Raw genomic sequence first — 19,765 nt, 5'->3', positions numbered from 1 at the left:
CAGCAGGGGGGTTGAAACTCAATGATCTTTGAGGTCCTTTTCAACCCAGCCCATTCTATGACTCTGTGATATTTGTTAGGTTAGCTCTGTCAAATAGATGTGTTGCTGGCAGATAGATCTATAGCACCTTTTAAAAAGGGAGTCTATTTTGAAAAAAAAATTGGGGGGGGATTTTTATTAATTTACATTTTAATTCTGTAAAACTATTACTCCAAGATATTTTTCTCCCCAACAAGTGTGTTAGGACTAAATCTGTTCTCTCTTTAAAAAAAAATAATAATAAATTAGAAGATACAACTGTCAGCTGTGTCATTTGGGGTCAAGCTGCACCTGTGATTGATACGCTTAACTCTCTATGAGCACTTTATTACAGTACATGGGTTTTTCCCTGCATCCTTCCCCGCAGACACACCAGAACCCTTATTTTTTTCTCTATTTTGACAAGATAGTCAGACTGCTGCATATAGCCCCAGTGCTGCTGTTGTTACAAGGTGAATGACAGAATGTTTTCAGCGCTACGTTGGGTATATTCTTTCTCTTTGACTGGAATGTCAGCATTCAGTCTTTAGTATTCCTCTGTTTAAAACCACAACCCTGATGTGTGATGCCTATAAGAAAGGAATCTCTTAGATCCTGTTTAAGGAGGTGATAATAAAAAAAAAAAAAAAAAAAAGGAAACAAAAAAGGATTTCCTTGCCCACTGGTTAATGCGAAAAGAAATTTTAGGCATCTGCTATTCCTAAAATCTTGCTTATTTTGGAAAGATCTCTTGATTTTCACTGGACTTATTGTCACCATCTCCAGGTTTCCTTTGAAGTTTACTCTCCACACATGTTCAGCTCTCTCTTTTCACTGGGGACCTGAGCAATTGGATTGCTGGCTATATGCTTTTGTCCAGCTTATAGCCAGACATTTCTCATTCAGGAGCACCTCTTTACCTCCTGCGGGGGTTTTAGTACAATCTTTTTCTACCCTGTCTACCTACCCTGTCTTTTTCATGGCATTTTATTCTGTTTCTTTTCAGCCAACTGTCTAAATTAATTACTTGTAGTCAGGAGCAAAACCGAGTCAAAGTTCAAAGTGAGAGTGTTGTTATGATCTCAGGAGGAGGTAGTAATATCACTTCTTCCAGGAGATAACCTGGAAAAAGCTTAGAGGTGCTGATCTGTATTTGGGCAAGATATGACAAAAAGTTGCTCCCAGAAGAATGGCTCAGTGTGATTTTGTGGATACAATGGAACAGGATGCTGAATGTGATGAGGTTTAAGGTTACCCTGTTGGTAATGAAAATAAAAAGGTAATAATTATTACATAAACAGTGAAAAACAGCTGTTATTCAATAAGACTTCTATCCAGTGCCTGCCTCCAGGAGAGTAAGAACTACTGCTCTGCAGGGAGCAAAGAGGTTTGGTGTTTCTCATCCTCAGTGTGAGTCAGCCAGTGCTGAGTGAGTGCCGGCTGGCATTCTAAATGTAGCTATTTTCCTAAAACAGGGGCAGTACAACATGTTCAATGACAGGAAACGGCTGGGTGGCCTGACCTTTCAGTTGGAGCACTGAGGTGAGGTGCACAGCACATACATCATGAAAAATAAATTATTCTCTTATTCATTCTAATGTTCTGCTTGTTTAGCTCATCGCCAAAACATCTTTCAGTGTACCAGCCTGTAATAAAAATGCCCAATTAAAATTTAACACTTCAGTATACCGGAAAATTAATGTATTTTCCTCCCTTCTCCTACATGTTCATTAACAATATTTGCTATACCTGACATTTTTCTTCAAGCAGGACTGTTCTAAGAACTCTTCTGTAGCAGACCATCTGTTTTGTTCTGTTGATTAACAGCTAGTGTGTGTTGCACAATGATCAGCTAGAAAGGGTTCATCCTGGCAGGAGAGGGAGAAAATTGCCTATTTTCTTCCCTTACTCTGGGTGCTGCAAGTGGAGTCAGAGGCTTTTTCTGAAAGACTTACAACACACTTACCCACACTTACCCACACTTACCCAGATTCCAGTTACAGCACACTTACCCAGATTTCTAGCATTTAGGATATGACAGGCACAGGAAGGGGGACAATCTTTATAGAAACCAAACAGTAAATGGAGATTGGATCCTTGGAAAAACACATATTGAACACTGTTTTCAGAAATGTTGAAAGCTTCTCTTAGGGACAAGGTGAAAACTGTTGCAACCCAGAAAATGAACTCAAATTGTTGAGAACAAGATTCAAAGGCAATGTTATACTGCATGAAGAGACAGTGGGTGGTGCTTATGAATGCTTATTTCATCTCACACAGCTGTTGTAGTTTTCAGAATTTCAGAAGATAGAAGCTTTAGAAAAAACGTCATTCAAGTCTTTGGATAAAAACTGCTTTAAGAGGTGCAAACTGATCCCTAGTGAATTCAGAGTCCCATTCCATGTATCCATTCCTTTAACTCAGATTTTCGATCCCTTCATTTGTTCAATAACTTGAAAATATGTATTTAATGTTAGAAGTGGAGAAATGAAATGCCAGCAGCGTGAACGTTATTGTTAGTCTTTGCTTTTTTATGCAGTTTGTGCTATAATTATTCAATAGCTCATAACTTTCCTTTGCTCAAGGGGGATCACTGGATACATGGAGTATTTTTGTGGGGAGATCTGCATTATATAGATGAAGATATTTTACATTTACAAGGCATTCACACAGTGCCTTTAATGACATTTATTGGCATAATCATGGCAGCATTGCTGTCATCTAATGGCTTATTGCTTTTATAATTCTGTCTCCAGATTCACACTTCCCTAATTAATGGACGGCCTAGTGCTGATGATCCTTCACGTACGTTACTGGAATTCACCTCTGCTCGCTTTATTCGCCTGAGATTTCAGAGGATACGGACACTAAATGCTGATTTAATGATGTTTGCACACAAAGATCCCAATGAAATTGATCCCATTGTTACAAGGAGGGTAAGTTCTGGCAAGACAGTAGAAATACATGTGTAAAAGTTCTCTTAGAAATTATGTACCTCCTGCTTAGCATAAGAAATTCTGGAAAGTTATGGGTGGCTGTTGTTATCTGTCAAAATATTGGTAGTAAGAGGATTTCCTCGTCTTCTCAGCATTTTGTTTATCACAAGTCACAGTTCTATGTTTTCTGCTTAATGGTGTTATTGACGTACATAAACATAGAGCTCATTTGAATGTAAATTTTCTGATGTAGGTAATTGGCAAATGTCAGCTGTTAGATAATGTCCTGCTGCCTCTTCAGCTGCTCAATCCTTTGCTAACTTTAGCATCCCTAGAACATTTTACTTGAGTACAGTTTCTAGTACTGCTACTATTAGTACCAGTAGTACTGGAATGCAACATTATTGGCGTTGTTATATGATTGTTGCTAGCAGGGAAATTTATATACTGTTTTTGTTTAAAGGAATGGATGCAGTACTCAAACTCACACCACATCCTTCTTCTCCACTGTTACTTGTGCGTACGCACCCCTGACCTCTGTCTTTCTACCTTCCATACTGTCTTCCTGTGACATATGTCTGTCTTCCTGCTGCTCCAGTGCTGCATATTATTCTGTTGGTTTTTTTTCCTCTTTTTTTTCACAAAACATTCTTTAAAGCTATTTTACAGAATGTATACCTGTCCACATTTTTCATTTCTGCTCACTTCTTCTTTCTGCTGATCTTATTTTTTTTCTGGAGATATGTTTATGGTGCCACTGTAATTATTGGCATTCTTGGCTTTAATTATCATCATCTATCAGTGATGGATAAGTGTAAAAAGGAAAATTTATTCCTTTTTAGGAAGGAAGCTTTTGTAGTTTTCATTTTTTCCTCCAAATTTGTAGGAAGCAGGCTACTTCTGAAAGTTTGGAATGTGGCATTCAGTTATGTACCATAAACCCAGAATTGCTTTCAGTTCAGTATAGTTATTGCACACCTCACTAATTATGAAAATAGTATGTTTATTTAAGTATATACGTTTAGTGATTCTAAGTGAGCAGAATCACAAAACCGAATCTAAGATCCCAATACACACTCTAAAAATCACTATCACCTCATTAAAACCTACTGAAGGACAATCTACCAATTTCTCAAGCCAACAAAGAACAATAGCTCCTGTATGGCAGGTTTCCATGAGGTTGTTGTAGAGATATTTTTCAAAGGAACACGGACTAATTAGAACTTGCAATACTTTTCTGACTTTTTCTATAGAATATGTTAGACAAGACATTCCAACAAATAGGAAGTGAGTTTCTGCTTTGTTGGATATATTTATAAATGATCTGAAAAGAGGTTGAACACAGATACAGCAAAATTTGTAAATGGCATATGTTTGTTTTGATTAGCAAATTGCTAAAGTGTTAAAGGACCCTCTCCATAACAGGCAAAAGTGGACAAGATGTCATCTAAGATTCGCTTTTCAGATATATAATAACATACGATTATAAGGGTGGTGAGGCACTAGAACAGGTTGCCCAGAGATGTGGTGGATGCTCCATCCCTGGAGACATTCAGGGCCAGACTGGACAGGGCTCTGAGCAACCTGATCCAGCTGTAGGTTTCCCTGTTCATTGCAGGGGATTTGGACTAGATGACCTTTAGGGATCCCTTTCAGCTCAAACAATTCTATGATTCTATGATAAATGATTTTTCAACCTTCTCCTTTCTGGTTAGTGTTATTAATCTCCACCAAAGAGAAATGGTCATATGTAAGAGCAACAGGTCAAAAGTTATTTAAATCTTATCAAAGAAGACTCTTCCATGGCCCTTCTAAAGGAAAGAACAGTTCTTTCCACAGCCCAGAGAATGTCCAAGCAATACTCAACTAAGTTGATCAAAGGTGTTCCTTTCTGAGCTTTTTTTCCTAACCTTTCCCTTCTCCTCATTATCATGCCTTTTCCTTTTCATGTTTTCTGAAGCGATTAAATTCTACAGCATTTGAATTTTCATTATTCACTGTGCATATTACCTATGTTCATATTTGGTTTGTGTTGTGTATAAATTGACATGGCTCTTGTGGCTTCAAACAAATGGAATTGTGCCAGTTTATACCCTTTCTTTCACTAAGCCTGCATCTGTTTATTAAGATGCAGCTTGGATTATCTTTTATAATCTTTTATACTATGTTTGTAACTGATCAAAAAAAGAAGTAAAACAGGACCTGACAGTTTTGTCACCAGATATGAATTCCGTACTTTGGCACCTGCATTTTACAATCCACTTAGCAATTCATTTTCTGTTTTATCTTACAGTATTACTATTCTATAAAAGATATCTCAGTTGGTGGCATGTGCATATGCTCAGGACACGCAAAGTCTTGTCCACTTGATCCAGTGACCAATGTATGTATTATTTATTTCTTCTGTCTTTTCTTTCTTTGTCTTCCTTTCTCCCTCCCTCCCTAAATGTGCCTTATTCACAAGGTGGAACATAAGAAAGAATCTTAACATTCCTCAGAGTTTTATGAATTTCTGTTTCTTCTTCATATAGAACATACATATTCAACCCACTAGCTTTAAGTTTGTATTGCCCTCTTTTTTAATGTTTTAATAACTAAATATATATATAAAAGCTTTATTACTTATATCCATTAACTATATTATATATTTTATACGTGACTTAGGACAATTTCTTTTCTCTCAGTGTGGCCCAGGCAATCCGAAAGATTGAACACCCATGACCTAGAAGAACAGTTAGAAGCTGTGCCAGGGTAAAATAGTGCAGGCAACCAGAACAATAGCCATTCATGCAATGTCAGCAGAAGGTTTCTCTATATTGAAAGAATAGATTTCAGATAATTCCGTTCATATTCAATATTTCCTAGGGAAAAAAAAAAAACAGAAATTAGGGTTACGTTATGTAGCTGTAGAATTGAATATTGTCAGTTTTTCTTATTTGATATTGGTTTAGGTATTTCCTAAATAACTGTCAAGTATTTAATCGATACTTGCAAACAAATGATGACTCTGTAAGGACATATTTACTGTACATGAAATATTGAGTGATCAATCAATCTAGTCTTGAAAATCACAAACTGCTCATAATTTATTCTAAACATGTAGATCTCTTTTTACACCATTAATAAACATGTAGCCAATATAACAGAAATATAGAAATGCAATTTATTATTGATGGTCAAAATGCACATCATCACTAATACAGAATTTGCAGTCTACTAATATTACTGGTATGCCACAGTGGGGGAGCTCTTCATATACTATTCACTCAAATAGAATGTTTATGCAATATAACAGAAAATTGTATTGTTTCAAACACATGGATAGTCTTTGTTAGCAAACTGCAGTGATATCTTAGTGCCATGTGGGTCTACCTCAGAAAATAAGAGCTATTATTGCAGATGAAGGCAGACTTCAGATAGTTGGACTTCTTGATTAAAAGAGCATTTTGACAAGTGCGGTATCATCTTTTGTAGGATGACAGATATATATTGTCTAACCAGTATCACAAATACAGTGAGTGAAGCAACTCAAGCCATTAGAGATTTGGAATATTTAGTTTAGATCTCCAAGGATACTCTCTAGAATGAGCCATACTGAAATAGGTGGACTTTGGCTTATAAAACATCATGACTGTATAAATTTTCCTCTAGCATTAAGAAGACTAAACTTGCTTGAATTTACTGCCTTGCTGTTCTGAAGCTTTCTTTAACTTGTCCTTGTTTTGCAAGATTCATGCTTTGCCTGGTCAGCCATAGAATTTCTCCAGGTAATCTTGCTATGTTGTCCTTGAGAGGGCTCACGTGGGCCACAGGAAATCTGCTCCAATGAAAAACAATTGGGAAGATGATTTTTGTTCCTGTCTGTAAACAACAGTTTCTTTCTTTCCCTGAGGCTCAGAGTTTGTGTGTTGCCTACAGCAATGTTTTCATGCTGAGACTAATCTGAGACTGAGGTGATCTGAGAAACTGAAAGGCCGCTGAAAGGGTCGTGATCTTCCCCCCATCTCCTGTTTAAAACTTCTCTTGCTGGCCTCAGACGCAATTTAGTTGTACAATTAGAAGGTTACAAGATGAGCTGAATCATCCAGTAAAAAATAATCTTAAAATTAAAAGAAAAGATGATTATTTGTATGGGATCAGTCAGCAGAACTGATTTTCCTCTGCAGCTGCAGGAGTGCTACATCAAGGAAAGGGCAGAGGTTGGATCACCCCTTCTAGTGTGACCTAGCAATCAAGTCAGTTTTCTTGTAATGCGAAGCTCTGTTTGAGGACTACCAGCACTTTGTCTTATTTGCTGCACTGGGGAGCTTTCGTTCTCCCATTCTCCTTGCTTCAGTCAGTTGGAAGTAGATTCTCTGGTGTTCTTGGATTCTCCTAAGATTCTCTGGCCAAATTCCTCCACACTGTGGCTACTTTCCTAAAATTGAACTATTGAATAAACTTTTGTCTCTCATGAGTGAATACAGGATGCGTAGATAAATAAAAATTAGTAAACAAAGGAATTACAGATTTTAGCCATTAATGATAACATTTTCATAATTTCAGCTGGAATGCAGATTACATACAGGGACAAATGCTTCAAATCATCACATTTTGTAAATTTTTTTATTTTTTTTTTAATTAGAAATCTGTCTGTCAGTGTGAGCACAACACTTGTGGAGAGACATGTGATCGGTGTTGTCCTGGTTTCAATCAAAAACCTTGGCACGCTGGGACTTTCCTGGTTAAGCATGAATGTGAACGTAAGTTGAAAGCAGAACAGAAGAGGATTACTGTAGCTGCTGGTGAAAACTGAAATTGAGTCATAAATGATTTTGCAATTTATGTTACTTCTAACCACATTTGTTAATGAATCAGTGTTGTTCACTTATTTAGGCTGACCCAAAAAAGTCCACAGAAAAATTACATGTAAAATTGTACTTTTATTGAACTCAGTCAGTTTAGATCTGAACTTCTCAAAATGTTTTAAGACTGGGATTCTCTTTTATTCTGACCAAATTCTTATATGCATATGTGAAAAACAAGTGTTTTTAGGACATCCTTTAGCTTTCATGAAAGTTATTTTAATTTACTTATACATTTCTGATATTTTTTCTTATGATTCCTCTTATTTTAAATTGCTATTTCATGAGCTATATGTTTGTGCAACGACCAAAAAAATTCTGGATCATCAATTTTTTTTTAAAAAAAAAGAGAAAGAAAAAAAGGAAGAACCTAATTAGTCTATATCTGTCCACTTCATTGCCCCCAAGACACAATATCAAGAAAAAAATACAATATCCAGAGTTTCAGGCTGCATTTGTGACTAGACCACATTCCTTTTTTGTAGATGAAGTAGGAAATTAATGCCTGAATGTGTTTTCAGCTATATACTGCATGTGGTACAAATGATTGTAATGTTAAAAGACTGATTTTAATAACTTAGAAAGTCTTTGCTAATACACTTCCTTCTCTTTTAGCATGCAACTGTCATGGGAAGGCTGAGGAATGTTACTATGATCAGAATGTGGCAGACAGAAATCAGAGTTTGAATATTTTTGGAGAATACATCGGGGGTGGAGTGTGTGTTAATTGTACAAGCCACACTGATGGCACAAACTGTGAGACCTGCGTTGATGGTTACTTCAGACCTAAAGGGGTAAGTGCATCTTCTGTTGTCACTTCCCTCTAATTCTTTGTGTTCAAACTATCACTTCAGCATGGAGAATTTAGTATTAAAAAAGGGATGACAGAGTTTGGATGCCATTTTATGAATGTTAACTTTTAATTCTGACAGTGTAGCAATTGCTTTTCACAGCTGGAAATCTGTAAAGTTAATGTTCACAGAAATATGAAACTTAATATTGTTGATATGAAGGGATGCACTTGAGGTCAGGGCCTCCAGCTAATATTTCAGTTTAAATTAAAGTAGGATGTGGTCCTGTAAACAGAACTTTTGCCTAAGTAATTAATTTCAATATGTGTTATCAAAGACCAAAGAAATATTTCAACACTCAATATTGGAGAAAGAGGGTCTATAATTTTTATCTTTAAAAGGAAATATAGAAAAAATAATAACTGAAATTCCATGGTGTCCCAGGAATGATTTTCGTTTTTGGTGCAACAAGAATTGTTTTTTGTGTTTCAGGATATAAGGTTGTATTTTCATCTAAAATGAAGCTGTCAGAAGATGCACATTATATTAATATTAAGTTGTATTGCCAATACAGGCTGTGCCTGTGCTTTAAATAGCTACACTAATTGTGTGTGTTTAAATTCCTGACATTTTGTCTGTGTAGTTTCAGTTGAGGAAATCATGCCCATTAGTCTGATTGCTTTTCACTCCTCAAACAGAAAACATCAGCAAATAACAATAATTACATTCTCCCTGATACAGTGCTTTTAGTCTTAGAGCTTGTAGAAGAGGAGTACTGATCTATTCAAAAGAATGACACTTGATTTATTCATCAAAATCAGGTTGGCGTCCAACTAGTAGGAAATATATATATATACAAAAATATATGTAGTTTACATCTCCAGTGTGGTATTAGACTAAGCTTTAATTTTATTTGAGATAACCTTTTCAGGAAGGAAAGGAAAATGTTCACTTTTTTTCACTTCCCTTTTTGTTTAGTTATTGACTGACAAACTTCAATTAGCTATTTGAATAATGTTGGCCAGAAAAACTGAACTATTTATCAAGGTTACTTCAGCCAGTGAATGTTTAAAGTCTACTTTAGATGATCGATGTTTAAAAACTCCTTTATATGATTAGAGGGCTAGAGCACCTCCCCTACATGGACAGGATGAGAGAGCTGGGGCTCTTCAGCCTGGAGAAGAGAAGGCTCCGAGGAGACCTTATAGCGGCCTTCCAGTACCTGAAGGGGGCCTACAGGAAAGCTGGGGAGGGACTTCTTATAAGAGCATGTAGCAACAGGACGAGGGGAAATGGCTTTAAACTGGAAGAGGAGGGTAGATTTAGACTAGATATTAGGAAGAAATTCTTTACTGTGAGGGTGGTGAGACACTGGTACAGGTTGCCCAGAGAGGCTGAGGATGTCTCCTCCCTGGAAACACTCAAGGCCAGGCTCGATGGGGCTTTGAGCAACGTGGTCTGGAAGGAGGTGTCCCTGCCTGTAGCAGGGGAGCAGGAACTAGATGGTCTTAAAAGGTCCCTTCCAGCCCAAACCATTCTATGATTCTATGATACTTGACTATTTCTTTTAATGGTACAAGTCTCTGTTAATAGCTGTGTACTTGCTTTGTTTTTGTTGAAAACCTAATTGTATCTAAATTACTTATATGATTCTAATGAAAATCTAAAATGGAACATTGAAGTCAAGACTGCATGGGCTGAGTTAAGCAACCATCCTTTTTTTGTTTAAGTTTCCTACACAGAATGTAGCTCTCTCCTAATTTTGGTTTAAAAAGTAAATAGGTGTTCCTACTCATTAAAGGTAAGATTTTGTTTTGTAACGTCTTGCTTTCTGTAGGTATTGCCAGATAGCCCAGATCCATGCCAGCCTTGTTCCTGTGATCCAAATGGGTCTTTACATGAAATCTGTGTCAAAGATGAAAAACATGCAGAAGGAGGTAAGATTCCTAAACGACAACGATATTAAAGCTGAAGTTCAGCAGTGGTCAAAGAAAAAGCTGAATCGTATTTGTCCTTCCTCTTAAAAAAAAAAAAAAAAAAGGAAATTCTAAAGATTTCTTTCATTGTTGTTTACTCATACAAACAATGATCCACCTGCATTCTCATAATAATTTTCTTAGGAAATCAGATTTTATATTTCCAGATTTTCTGAAGCTTCCTTCAGATGCATGGCTTGTAAACATGGTACATTTGGGATAGTATTGCCCATGGAATATTTGGGAGTTTTCTCTTTAAAGTGCTTTCTTCTTTTACAGCAGAGACTAAAACTAGTACAAGTGTAATCTTTACATCACTTTACTTCTCCATGCGTATTTGAATTTGAAACCTAGAAAAAAATTGTTTGAAATGTGATATATCATCTGCCATCTATATTATCTATATAGGATTACAAGCTCTTTATGATAGCCCTGAAAAAAAAAAACCTATCTTCTTATATGGAATAAACTTCTGTCTCATGCTTTGGAAACAATGGATTGCATATATTTCTGCTGCTTTTGTTGACAAACTTCTGAAAATATTGTAGGAAGACAATAAAACTTGAGGTCAGTTCTTAAGAGTCTCTCTTAAGAGAGATTTTAATTGGGCTAATTGCAATCTATTGATAAGAGATGTTTTAGCAGTCTTTTTTTGAAATAGAGATCAATGAAAATATACTGTAACAATCAAGTACTACCTACCTCAGTTCCATAAAACTAAAATTTCTAGATACAACGATGGAGCCTGATTACTATAACCGCAGTGTATTGTAGCAGGTTGACCTTGGCCAGTTGTCAGCTGCTCACCCAGCTGTTATCTTACTCCTCCACCTCAACGTGACAAGGTAGAAAATAAGATGAAAAATTTCATGGCTGATGATAAGGATGAGATCATTTCCCTGTTACTGTCACAGACTTGACTTGGGGAAAATTAATTTTACTTATTGCCAATTTAAATAGAATTGGAAAGTGATGATTAAAGACAAAAAGTAAAATACATCCACAGGCTCAACCTCGTTCCTTCATTCTCAGCTCCTCCACCTCCTCACCCCTACCACAACTGTCACAGGGAGATGGGTCAGTCCATAACCGCTACTATCTGTCACCCATTCCTCCTCCCACTTTTCCCCTTCTATAGCATGGGTCCTTTACATGGGCTGCAGTCCTTCAGGAAGAAATTAGCTGCACTGTGGGTTCTCCACGAGACATGGTTCCTTAAGGATCTATCCCTACTCTATTTCATGGTATTCTCTATAGTCTGTAGTGTGGAAATCTGTCCCACAATGGTCTCTTCTGGGCTGTAGGGTTATTTCTTATAATTTTGGAAAATCAACTAGTTTGGAAGATCATAGAATCACAGAACAGCCTGGGTTGAAAAGGACCTCAAAGATCATCTAGTTTCAACCCCCCTGCTAAGTGCAGGATCACCAACCATTAGACCAGGCTGCCCAGAGCCACGTCCAGCCTGGCCTTGAATGCCTCCAGGGACAGGGCATCCACAACCTCTCTGGGCAACCTGTTCCAGTGTGTCACCACCCTCCAAGTGAAAAACTTCCTCCTAATGTCTAACCTAAATCTCCCCTGTCTCAGTTTAAAACGATTCCCCCTTGTCCTATCACTATCAATGCATTTAAAGTCATACCCCCTCCTGTTTATACGCTCCCTTCAAGTATTGGAAGGATGCAATGAGGACTCCCCGGAGCGTTGTCTTCACTGGGCTAAACAAGCCCAGTTCCATCAATCTTTCTTCATAGGACAGGTGCTCCAGCCCTCTGATCACCTTGGTCGCCCTCCTCTGAACTTGTTCCAAGAGCTCCACGCCCTTCTTGTACTGGGGGCCTCAGGCCTGGACACAGTACTCCAGATGGGGCCTCACAAGAGCCGAGTAGAGGAGGACCACCACCTCCTTCTAACTGCTGGCCACTCCTCTTTTAATGCAGCCCAGAACATAGTTGGCCTTCTGGGCTGCCAGCGCACACTGCTGGCTCATGTCCAGCCTCTCGTCCACCAGGACCCCCAAGTCCTTCTCCGCAAGGATGCTCTTGAGGAGTTGTTCTCCCAGTCTGTATAAATACCTGAGATTGCCCTGGCCCAAGTGCAGCACCTTGCATTTGGCCTTGTTGAACCTCATTAGGTTCACATGGGGCTACTTCTCCAGCCTATCCAGGTCCCAAGGACCATGTCAAAGGCTTTGAAGAAGACCAGGTGGATTACATCTGTTAGCATTCCCCTGTCCACCATTGCTGTCACTCCATCATAGAAGGCCACCAGATTGGTCAGGCAAGATCTACCCTTGGTGAAGCCATGCTGGCTATCTTGGATCACCTCTTCATGTTGTATGTGCCTTAACATGGTAACCAGGAGGATTTGCTCCATGATCTTCCCAGGCAAAGAGGTGAGGCTCACATGCCTGTAGTTCCCTGAGTCATCCTTTCTCCCTTTCTTAAAAATGGGAGTAATGTTTCCGTTTCTCCAGTCACCAGGAACTTCACTGGACAGCCATGATTTTTCAAATATGATGGAGAGCGGCTCGGCAACCACCACAGCCATCTCTCTCAGAGCCCTAGGATGGATATTATCCAGCCCCATGGACTTCCACACATTCAGTTTCATGAGGAGGTCTCGATCTTGTTCCACTGTTACAATGCGATGGAATCTGCTCCTCTCACCCACACCTAGAGGTTCAGGGTCCTGGCAGATATGGGAAGCCTGACCACCAGTGAAGGCTGAGGCAAAGCACTTATTGAGCACCTCAGCTGTTTCCATGTCTGAGGAAGCCAGTTCTCTGTCCTTATGTGTCAAAGGGGGAGCATTCTCCTTGGTCTGTTTCCTCTTGCCTATGTACCTGTAGAACACTTCTTGTTATTTTTCACATCCCTAGCCAAGTTCAGCTCCATCTGTGCCTTGACTTTCTGTTCTTATCTCTACACATGCAGACAACATCGCTATGTTCTTCCCAGGCTACACAACCCTGCTTCCACTTCACCTACATTTCTCTCTTTTCCCTCAGTTTAAGCTGCAGGTCCTTGCTCAGACATGCTGGTCACCCGCCTCCTCTGCTTGATTTCTTTTGCTGGGGAATGGAGAGCTCCTGCACTCTCAGGAGGGTGTCCTTAAAGAGCTGCCAGCTCTGCTCTGTGCCTACACCCTTAAGGACAGTTTCCCAGGGGATCCCACCCAGCAGTTCCTTGAGCAGCTGGAATTTTGCTTTCCTGGAGTTCAGGGCCTGACTTTTTGCCAGGCCTGCATTCCTCCAGATCATAAACTCGACCAGGGCATGATCACTACAGCCCAGGGTGCCTCCAGTCTTAACCTCTCTAATGCTTCTTCCGCATTGGTGAGCACCAGGTCCAGTAAGGCTTCACCTCGGGTCGGTCTGTCTAATACCTGGACCACGAAGTTATCCTCATCAGACTCCAGGAATCTGCTGGATTGTCTGCCACCCGCCGTGCCGCTGTCCCAGCAGATATCCAGGTGGTTGAAACCCCCCACTGGGACAAGAGCCTGCGAACATGACAATTCCTGCAGCTGGAGCAAGAAGGCCTTGTCAACAGGCTTCCCCTGATCAGGTGGCCTGTAACAGACCCCAACCATGAGATGCCCTTTACTGGACCAATTCCTGATTTTAACCCATAAGCTCTCAACCTGGTCGTGGCTGTTACTCAGACACAGCTCTTTACAATCTACCCACTGCCTAACACAGAGGGCAACTACCCCTCCCTTCCTGCCCTGTCTATCCCTTCTGAAGAGTGTGAAGCCTGCAATCAGAGTGTTCCAATCATGGGATTCATCCCACCACGTTTCCGTGATAGCAACCAGATCATAATTTTCCAAGCACATCACGGTTTCCAGTTCCTCCTGCTTATTTCCCATGCTGCATGCATTAGTGTAAAGGCACTTCAGCTGGGCTTTCTGCCACACTACCTTTCTAGAGGGGCCCTCCCTCAAATCTCAGAAAAAATCTGAAGTTTTCCCCCACTGCTTCCTAGAGGAACATGAGAAGGTTTTGGACGAGGGGTCAGTAACGTTATCTCCTCTGAGGAGTTCCCAGCAGATACTACAGGACAGTTCAGAGGTTTTTCCCTGCAATCTCCTCCAACGACAACATCCCCAAGCCCTTCTCTGTCCCATTGACCTCCATGCTCTTTCCCCATCAAATCTAGTTGAAATCTCTGAACTACTCGCTCCACTCTAGTGAGCTTCATTTTATCCCCCTCCCCGTTCATACCTAGTTTAAAGATCTCTCAGCAAGCCCTGTCAGCTCCTGGGCAGATAAAAAACCTTAAACTAAAATGGAAATTTAGTAATCATTGGAAAATAAAATCACTGTGAACTGTTCTTCAGGAAAGTGAATCTGAATGCTGTATGTTTTCTGTGTGCCTCAGTACTGTAGGTAAGTAACAGTTAAAGCAGATCTTTGTAATAAATATCACAGTAATTGGTACATAGGTGAAGTACAACAAGAGGATTTAAAAGGCTGAATCTGTAGGTGTTTCAGGCTAGGGCAGACAAGAGAAGGGTATAAAGGAATATTTCTATAATTGATTGTTTCTGCAGGAAAAGAAATATTTTTATATTTTAAACTTGTAATTTCCATTTCGATCTGCTTTGTATAACTATATCCTTATATATCTCAGTGATCATCCTGAAATGAACTAGTATTATTCTGATTTGTATAGTGTATTTTTCACTTTGAATGTCCAAGAATGTTTTTCAAATGTTGTTTAATAGCAACAATATACAGTATTTTCAGAAGCAATATAAATATTAGAGCCAAAATCTTCCCGTGAATCATGATATGCTTACAGATTGTGGTATTGGTAAAGTAACTGACAGGCAACAATGTATTGTATTTTAAAATGAACTTGTTCACTCATGTTCAGTCCATTGTAATAATAGGTAATAATAGACAGCTGACTATTGCTTATTATTGTGAGATTGAGATCACTTGCAGTTGTCCATACAAAAGTGAAGAAGGAATCTGTGCATTTTGAACTACTTCATACTGCAGCATTTAGACTTCCTTGGTAAATCATTACTCTTTTTTCAAGCAGTACTGGTTGGATTTTAACAAATAGCCATTTTAATTGTCTTTTAAGTACCTGCAAGATCTGTAAAGTTTGCAGTCTTATAGAATTTCATAATTCAGATGCTACTGTGCACTGAAGGTTTTTTTGCTACTTCCTCTTTATGTATAATATAAGCCCAAATAGTAATCTTTATTTTTGCTGAAAAACTTTCTCAGACCTTGTAGGATAAATAAGAGTTAGTCTTTATTCAGGCTTCATAGAACTTTGTGCAGCAAGCAGTCCCACTGACTTCCACAATATTATTTTTGGAATATATATGCTGTTGAATAGGACTGAGAATGACAAGGCCAGTCTCTGGATTGTAAGTTTTTTCAAGGATTTGGAGCATGACTTTGCATGGGTTTATTTTTGAAAGACGGATAGGTTAGGAAGAAGCTGATAAAACTCACATTTCAAGGTGACTCATCCTCCAGAATGAACTTTTAAACCGCCATACATTCAGAGGTATGTAAGAAAATGATAATATTCAGGTAGAAAACAGTGAAAAACAGCTTTAACAAATAAAACCCTATTCAGACAAGGCCTATTAAATTATTGACCAAAAACATAAGATATACTGAAATATTAGTTCTTTACAATAGCAACAACAAAAGAAGGACCTGAAACATTTACAGTGAATTATAATTTAATTAGCCTGTTGACATAATAAGCACTACAGAAGCTTGGTAAAGATAATCAAGGGTACCCTGACAGGAATATACATATTGTGTAGAAACATAAGCCTAAATTTTGCCAGTATGATAGTGCTGTAAATTAAAGAAGGTGAGCCAAATGTAACATACAGACTTACCAGATCAACAAGCATAAGAGCTAGAAAAATACCTGGTAGGTTAAAGTCTCTACAGCTTCCTCCCTCTGTTGTAGCATGTAAGGCCTCTTAATAGATAGATACCAACTACAATATGAACCATATAAGGAAGGAATTTGCTAGGCTGTTGAAAGTTGAGTTTCAAATCCTGATCTCTTTTCCTCAGTTACTAAGAAAAGAGAGGAAAGTTCTTGATGAAAAACTAATAATGGACTGACTGGGCAGTGAAGGAGAGACTTAAATTTAAACAAGTATTTGAGAGTTTTATTCCAGGCTGAAACATGTTATTGAATATGAATTTGCTGAGACTTGAGTTGTGAAATCTAAGAAAGGATACATTAAACTTCCAAATAAGGCAGGCCCACTTCTAAAAAGACTAAATTGCCTGTGTCTTTTGTTGCTCAAACTGGGTGAACAGCACAATTATTTCATCTGAAGTCCAAGTTTGTGTTGGAAGGAACCATATAGATCATCTAGTTCCAACTCCCTTGCCGTGTGCAGGGTTGCCAACCACTAGATCAGACTACCCAAGAACCCATCAAGCTTAGCCTTGAAGGCCTCCAGGGACGGGGCATCCACAACTTCTCTGGGCAACTTGTTCTAGCACCTCACCACCCTCTGAGTGAAGGATTTCTTCCTAACTTCTAATCTAAACATCCCCTCTTTCAGTTTAAATCCATTCCCCCTTGTTCTGTCACTATCTACCTGTGTAAAAAGTTAGTCCCCCTCTTACTTGTAAGTTCCTTTCAAGTATTGAAAGATCACAATAATGAGGTCTCCCCAGAGCCTTCTCCAAGCTAAACTCCCTCAACCTTTCTTGATAGAAGAGATGCTCCAGCCCTCTGATCATCTTTGTGGCCCTCCTCTGGACTCATTTCATAAGCTCCGCATCATTGTTGTGCTGGGGGCCCCAGGCCTGGACACAGTACTCCAGATGAGGCCTTGCAAGGGCAGAGTAGTGGGGGACAATCATCCCTCTCTCCCTGCTGGCCACCACTCTTCTGGTGTAAGCCAGGATACCACCGACCTTCCAGGCTGCAACACCTTGCACTTGGCCTTATTGAATTTTATTTGGTTCTTGTGGGCTCATTTTTCAATCCTGTCCATGTCCCTTTGGATGGTATCCCTTCCTTCTATTGTGACAACTGTACCACTTAGTTTGGTGTCATCAGCAAACTTGCTGAGGTTACACTCAATCCCACAGTCTAAGTCATTGACTAAGACATTGAAGAGCATCGGTTCCTAGACAGGTCCCTGGAGGACACTGCTCATGACCAGCCTCCACCTGGGTGTAGAGCCTCTGGCAACAACCCTCTGGCTACAACCATCCAGCCAATTCTTTATCAACTGAACAGTCCACCCTTCATATCTCTCCAGTTTAGAGATAAGTATATGGTGCGGAACCGTGTCAAAGGCCTTGCACAAATCCAGGTAGATAACATCAGTTACCCTTCCTTGGTCCACTAATGCTGTCACTTGGTGAAGCTCCATGATCTTCCCAGGCACAGAGGTGAGGCTCACTGGCCTATAGTTCACCAGATCTTCCTTTTTCCCTTTCTTAAAAAGGGGAGGGATGTTTCCCGGTTTTCCAGTCACCAGTGACTTCACCTGACAGCCATGACTTTTCAGATATGATGGAGAGTGTCTTGGCAACCACATGAAAATAGGATGCATATTGTCTGGCCCCTTAGACTTGTACACATTCAGCCTCATGAGGTAGTCTTGAACTTGCTCCGCTCTTACCCTGGGAGGGATGTTGCTCCCCTAACCCCTTCTTGGAAGAGACTTGGGAAGCTGACTGGCTGTGAAAATCAAGGCAAAGAACTCATTAAATACCTCAACCTTCTCCACATCTCAGGAGGCCAGTTTTCTCTTTTCATTTATCAGAGGAGATACAGTCTCCTTTGCCTGTCTCTTGTGGCCAGTGTACCAAAATAAAAAACCCTTCTTGTTGTTTTTTACATCCCTTGCCAAACTTAATTCCATGTGTGCCTTGGCTTTCCTGATCCCAGTCCTGCACATCTTGACAGCATCCTTGTATTCCCCATCCTTGGGGCAACAGATTAATATCTGGCTCCAAGCCTGGTGTGCCCAGCAGGGGTTTGGGTTTTTTGACCTTGGCTCGATTTACACGAGACTGGGCCTGCTAGCATCCAATAGGAGTAGCTTATCCCACTGGTGGAAAGGGGTTTTACGATGGGAATTGGGAAGGTTCATTGAAAGGGCTTTAAACTAGGTATGAAGGGGGGGTGGGGATGAAACCAGGGTCACTAGTAAGGACCCTGTATGTAATGAGCCAGTGCTTCTGGGAGGGGCTTATGCAAGTAAGATCCCACAGTCTTGTGGGAGGAAGGAGGAGGACAACGCACCCTTTTGTAGGAGGAACACAAGGGATGATGTGAGGTTGGTGGCTATGATAACACGTGAGCATGGACAAGAGGGTATTAGGGCTTTAGGAAGCAGTGGGGGAGAAATTCAGATTTCTTCTGGAATTTTGAGGGAGGGCCCCTCTAGAAAGGTAGTGTGGCAGAAAGCCCAGCTGAAGTGCCTTTACACTAATGCATGCAGCATGGGAAATAAGCAGGAGGAACTGGAAACCGTGATGTGCTTGGAAAATTATGATCTGGTTGCTATCACGGAAACGTGGTGGGATGAATCCCATGATTGGAACACTCTGATTGCAGGCTTCACACTCTTCAGAAGGGATAGACAGGGCAGGAAGGGAGGGGTAGTTGCCCTCTGTGTTAGGCAGTGGGTAGATTGTAAAGAGCTGTGTCTGAGTAACAGCCACGACCAGGTTGAGAGCTTATGGGTTAAAATCAGGAATTGGTCCAGTAAAGGGCATCTCATGGTTGGGGTCTGTTACAGGCCACCTGATCAGGGGAAGCCTGTTGACAAGGCCTTCTTGCTCCAGCTGCAGGAATTGTCATGTTCGCAGGCTCTTGTCCCAGTGGGGGGTTTCAACCACCTGGATATCTGCTGGGACAGCGGCACGGCGGGTGGCAGACAATCCAGCAGATTCCTGGAGTCTGATGAGGATAACTTCGTGGTCCAGGTATTAGACAGACCGACCCGAGGTGAAGCCTTACTGGACCTGGTGCTCACCAATGCGGAAGAAGCATTAGAGAGGTTAAGACTGGAGGCACCCTGGGCTGTAGTGATCATGCCCTGGTCGAGTTTATGATCTGGAGGAATGCAGGCCTGGCAAAAAGTCAGGCCCTGAACTCCAGGAAAGCAAAATTCCAGCTGCTCAAGGAACTGCTGGGTGGGATCCCCTGGGAAACTGTCCTTAAGGGTGTAGG

The 19,765-nt window shown here is 40.2% G+C and overlaps 1 protein-coding gene across 3 annotated transcripts in view; it reads left to right on the top strand.

The window, feature by feature from the left end:
• LAMA2 (laminin subunit alpha 2) overlaps nt 1–19,765 on the top strand; it is a 353,391-nt gene that overhangs the window by 121,234 nt on the left and 212,392 nt on the right. For all 3 annotated transcript variants that reach the window (XM_021391626.1, XM_021391625.1, XM_021391624.1), the window contains exons 5-9: nt 2,775–2,954; nt 5,248–5,337; nt 7,579–7,696; nt 8,414–8,592; nt 10,427–10,526. In XM_021391626.1, coding sequence (XP_021247301.1) covers nt 2,775–2,954; nt 5,248–5,337; nt 7,579–7,696; nt 8,414–8,592; nt 10,427–10,526 — 667 coding nt within the window. The remainder of the gene's footprint in view (nt 1–2,774; nt 2,955–5,247; nt 5,338–7,578; nt 7,697–8,413; nt 8,593–10,426; nt 10,527–19,765) is intronic.

This window comes from Numida meleagris, chromosome 3 (genome assembly GCF_002078875.1).
Source record: "Numida meleagris isolate 19003 breed g44 Domestic line chromosome 3, NumMel1.0, whole genome shotgun sequence".
In the NCBI taxonomy this organism is placed as follows: domain Eukaryota; kingdom Metazoa; phylum Chordata; class Aves; order Galliformes; family Numididae; genus Numida; species Numida meleagris.
The sequence above is the reverse complement of the archived record's forward strand: the minus strand, read 5'-3'. Positions and strand labels throughout refer to the sequence as shown.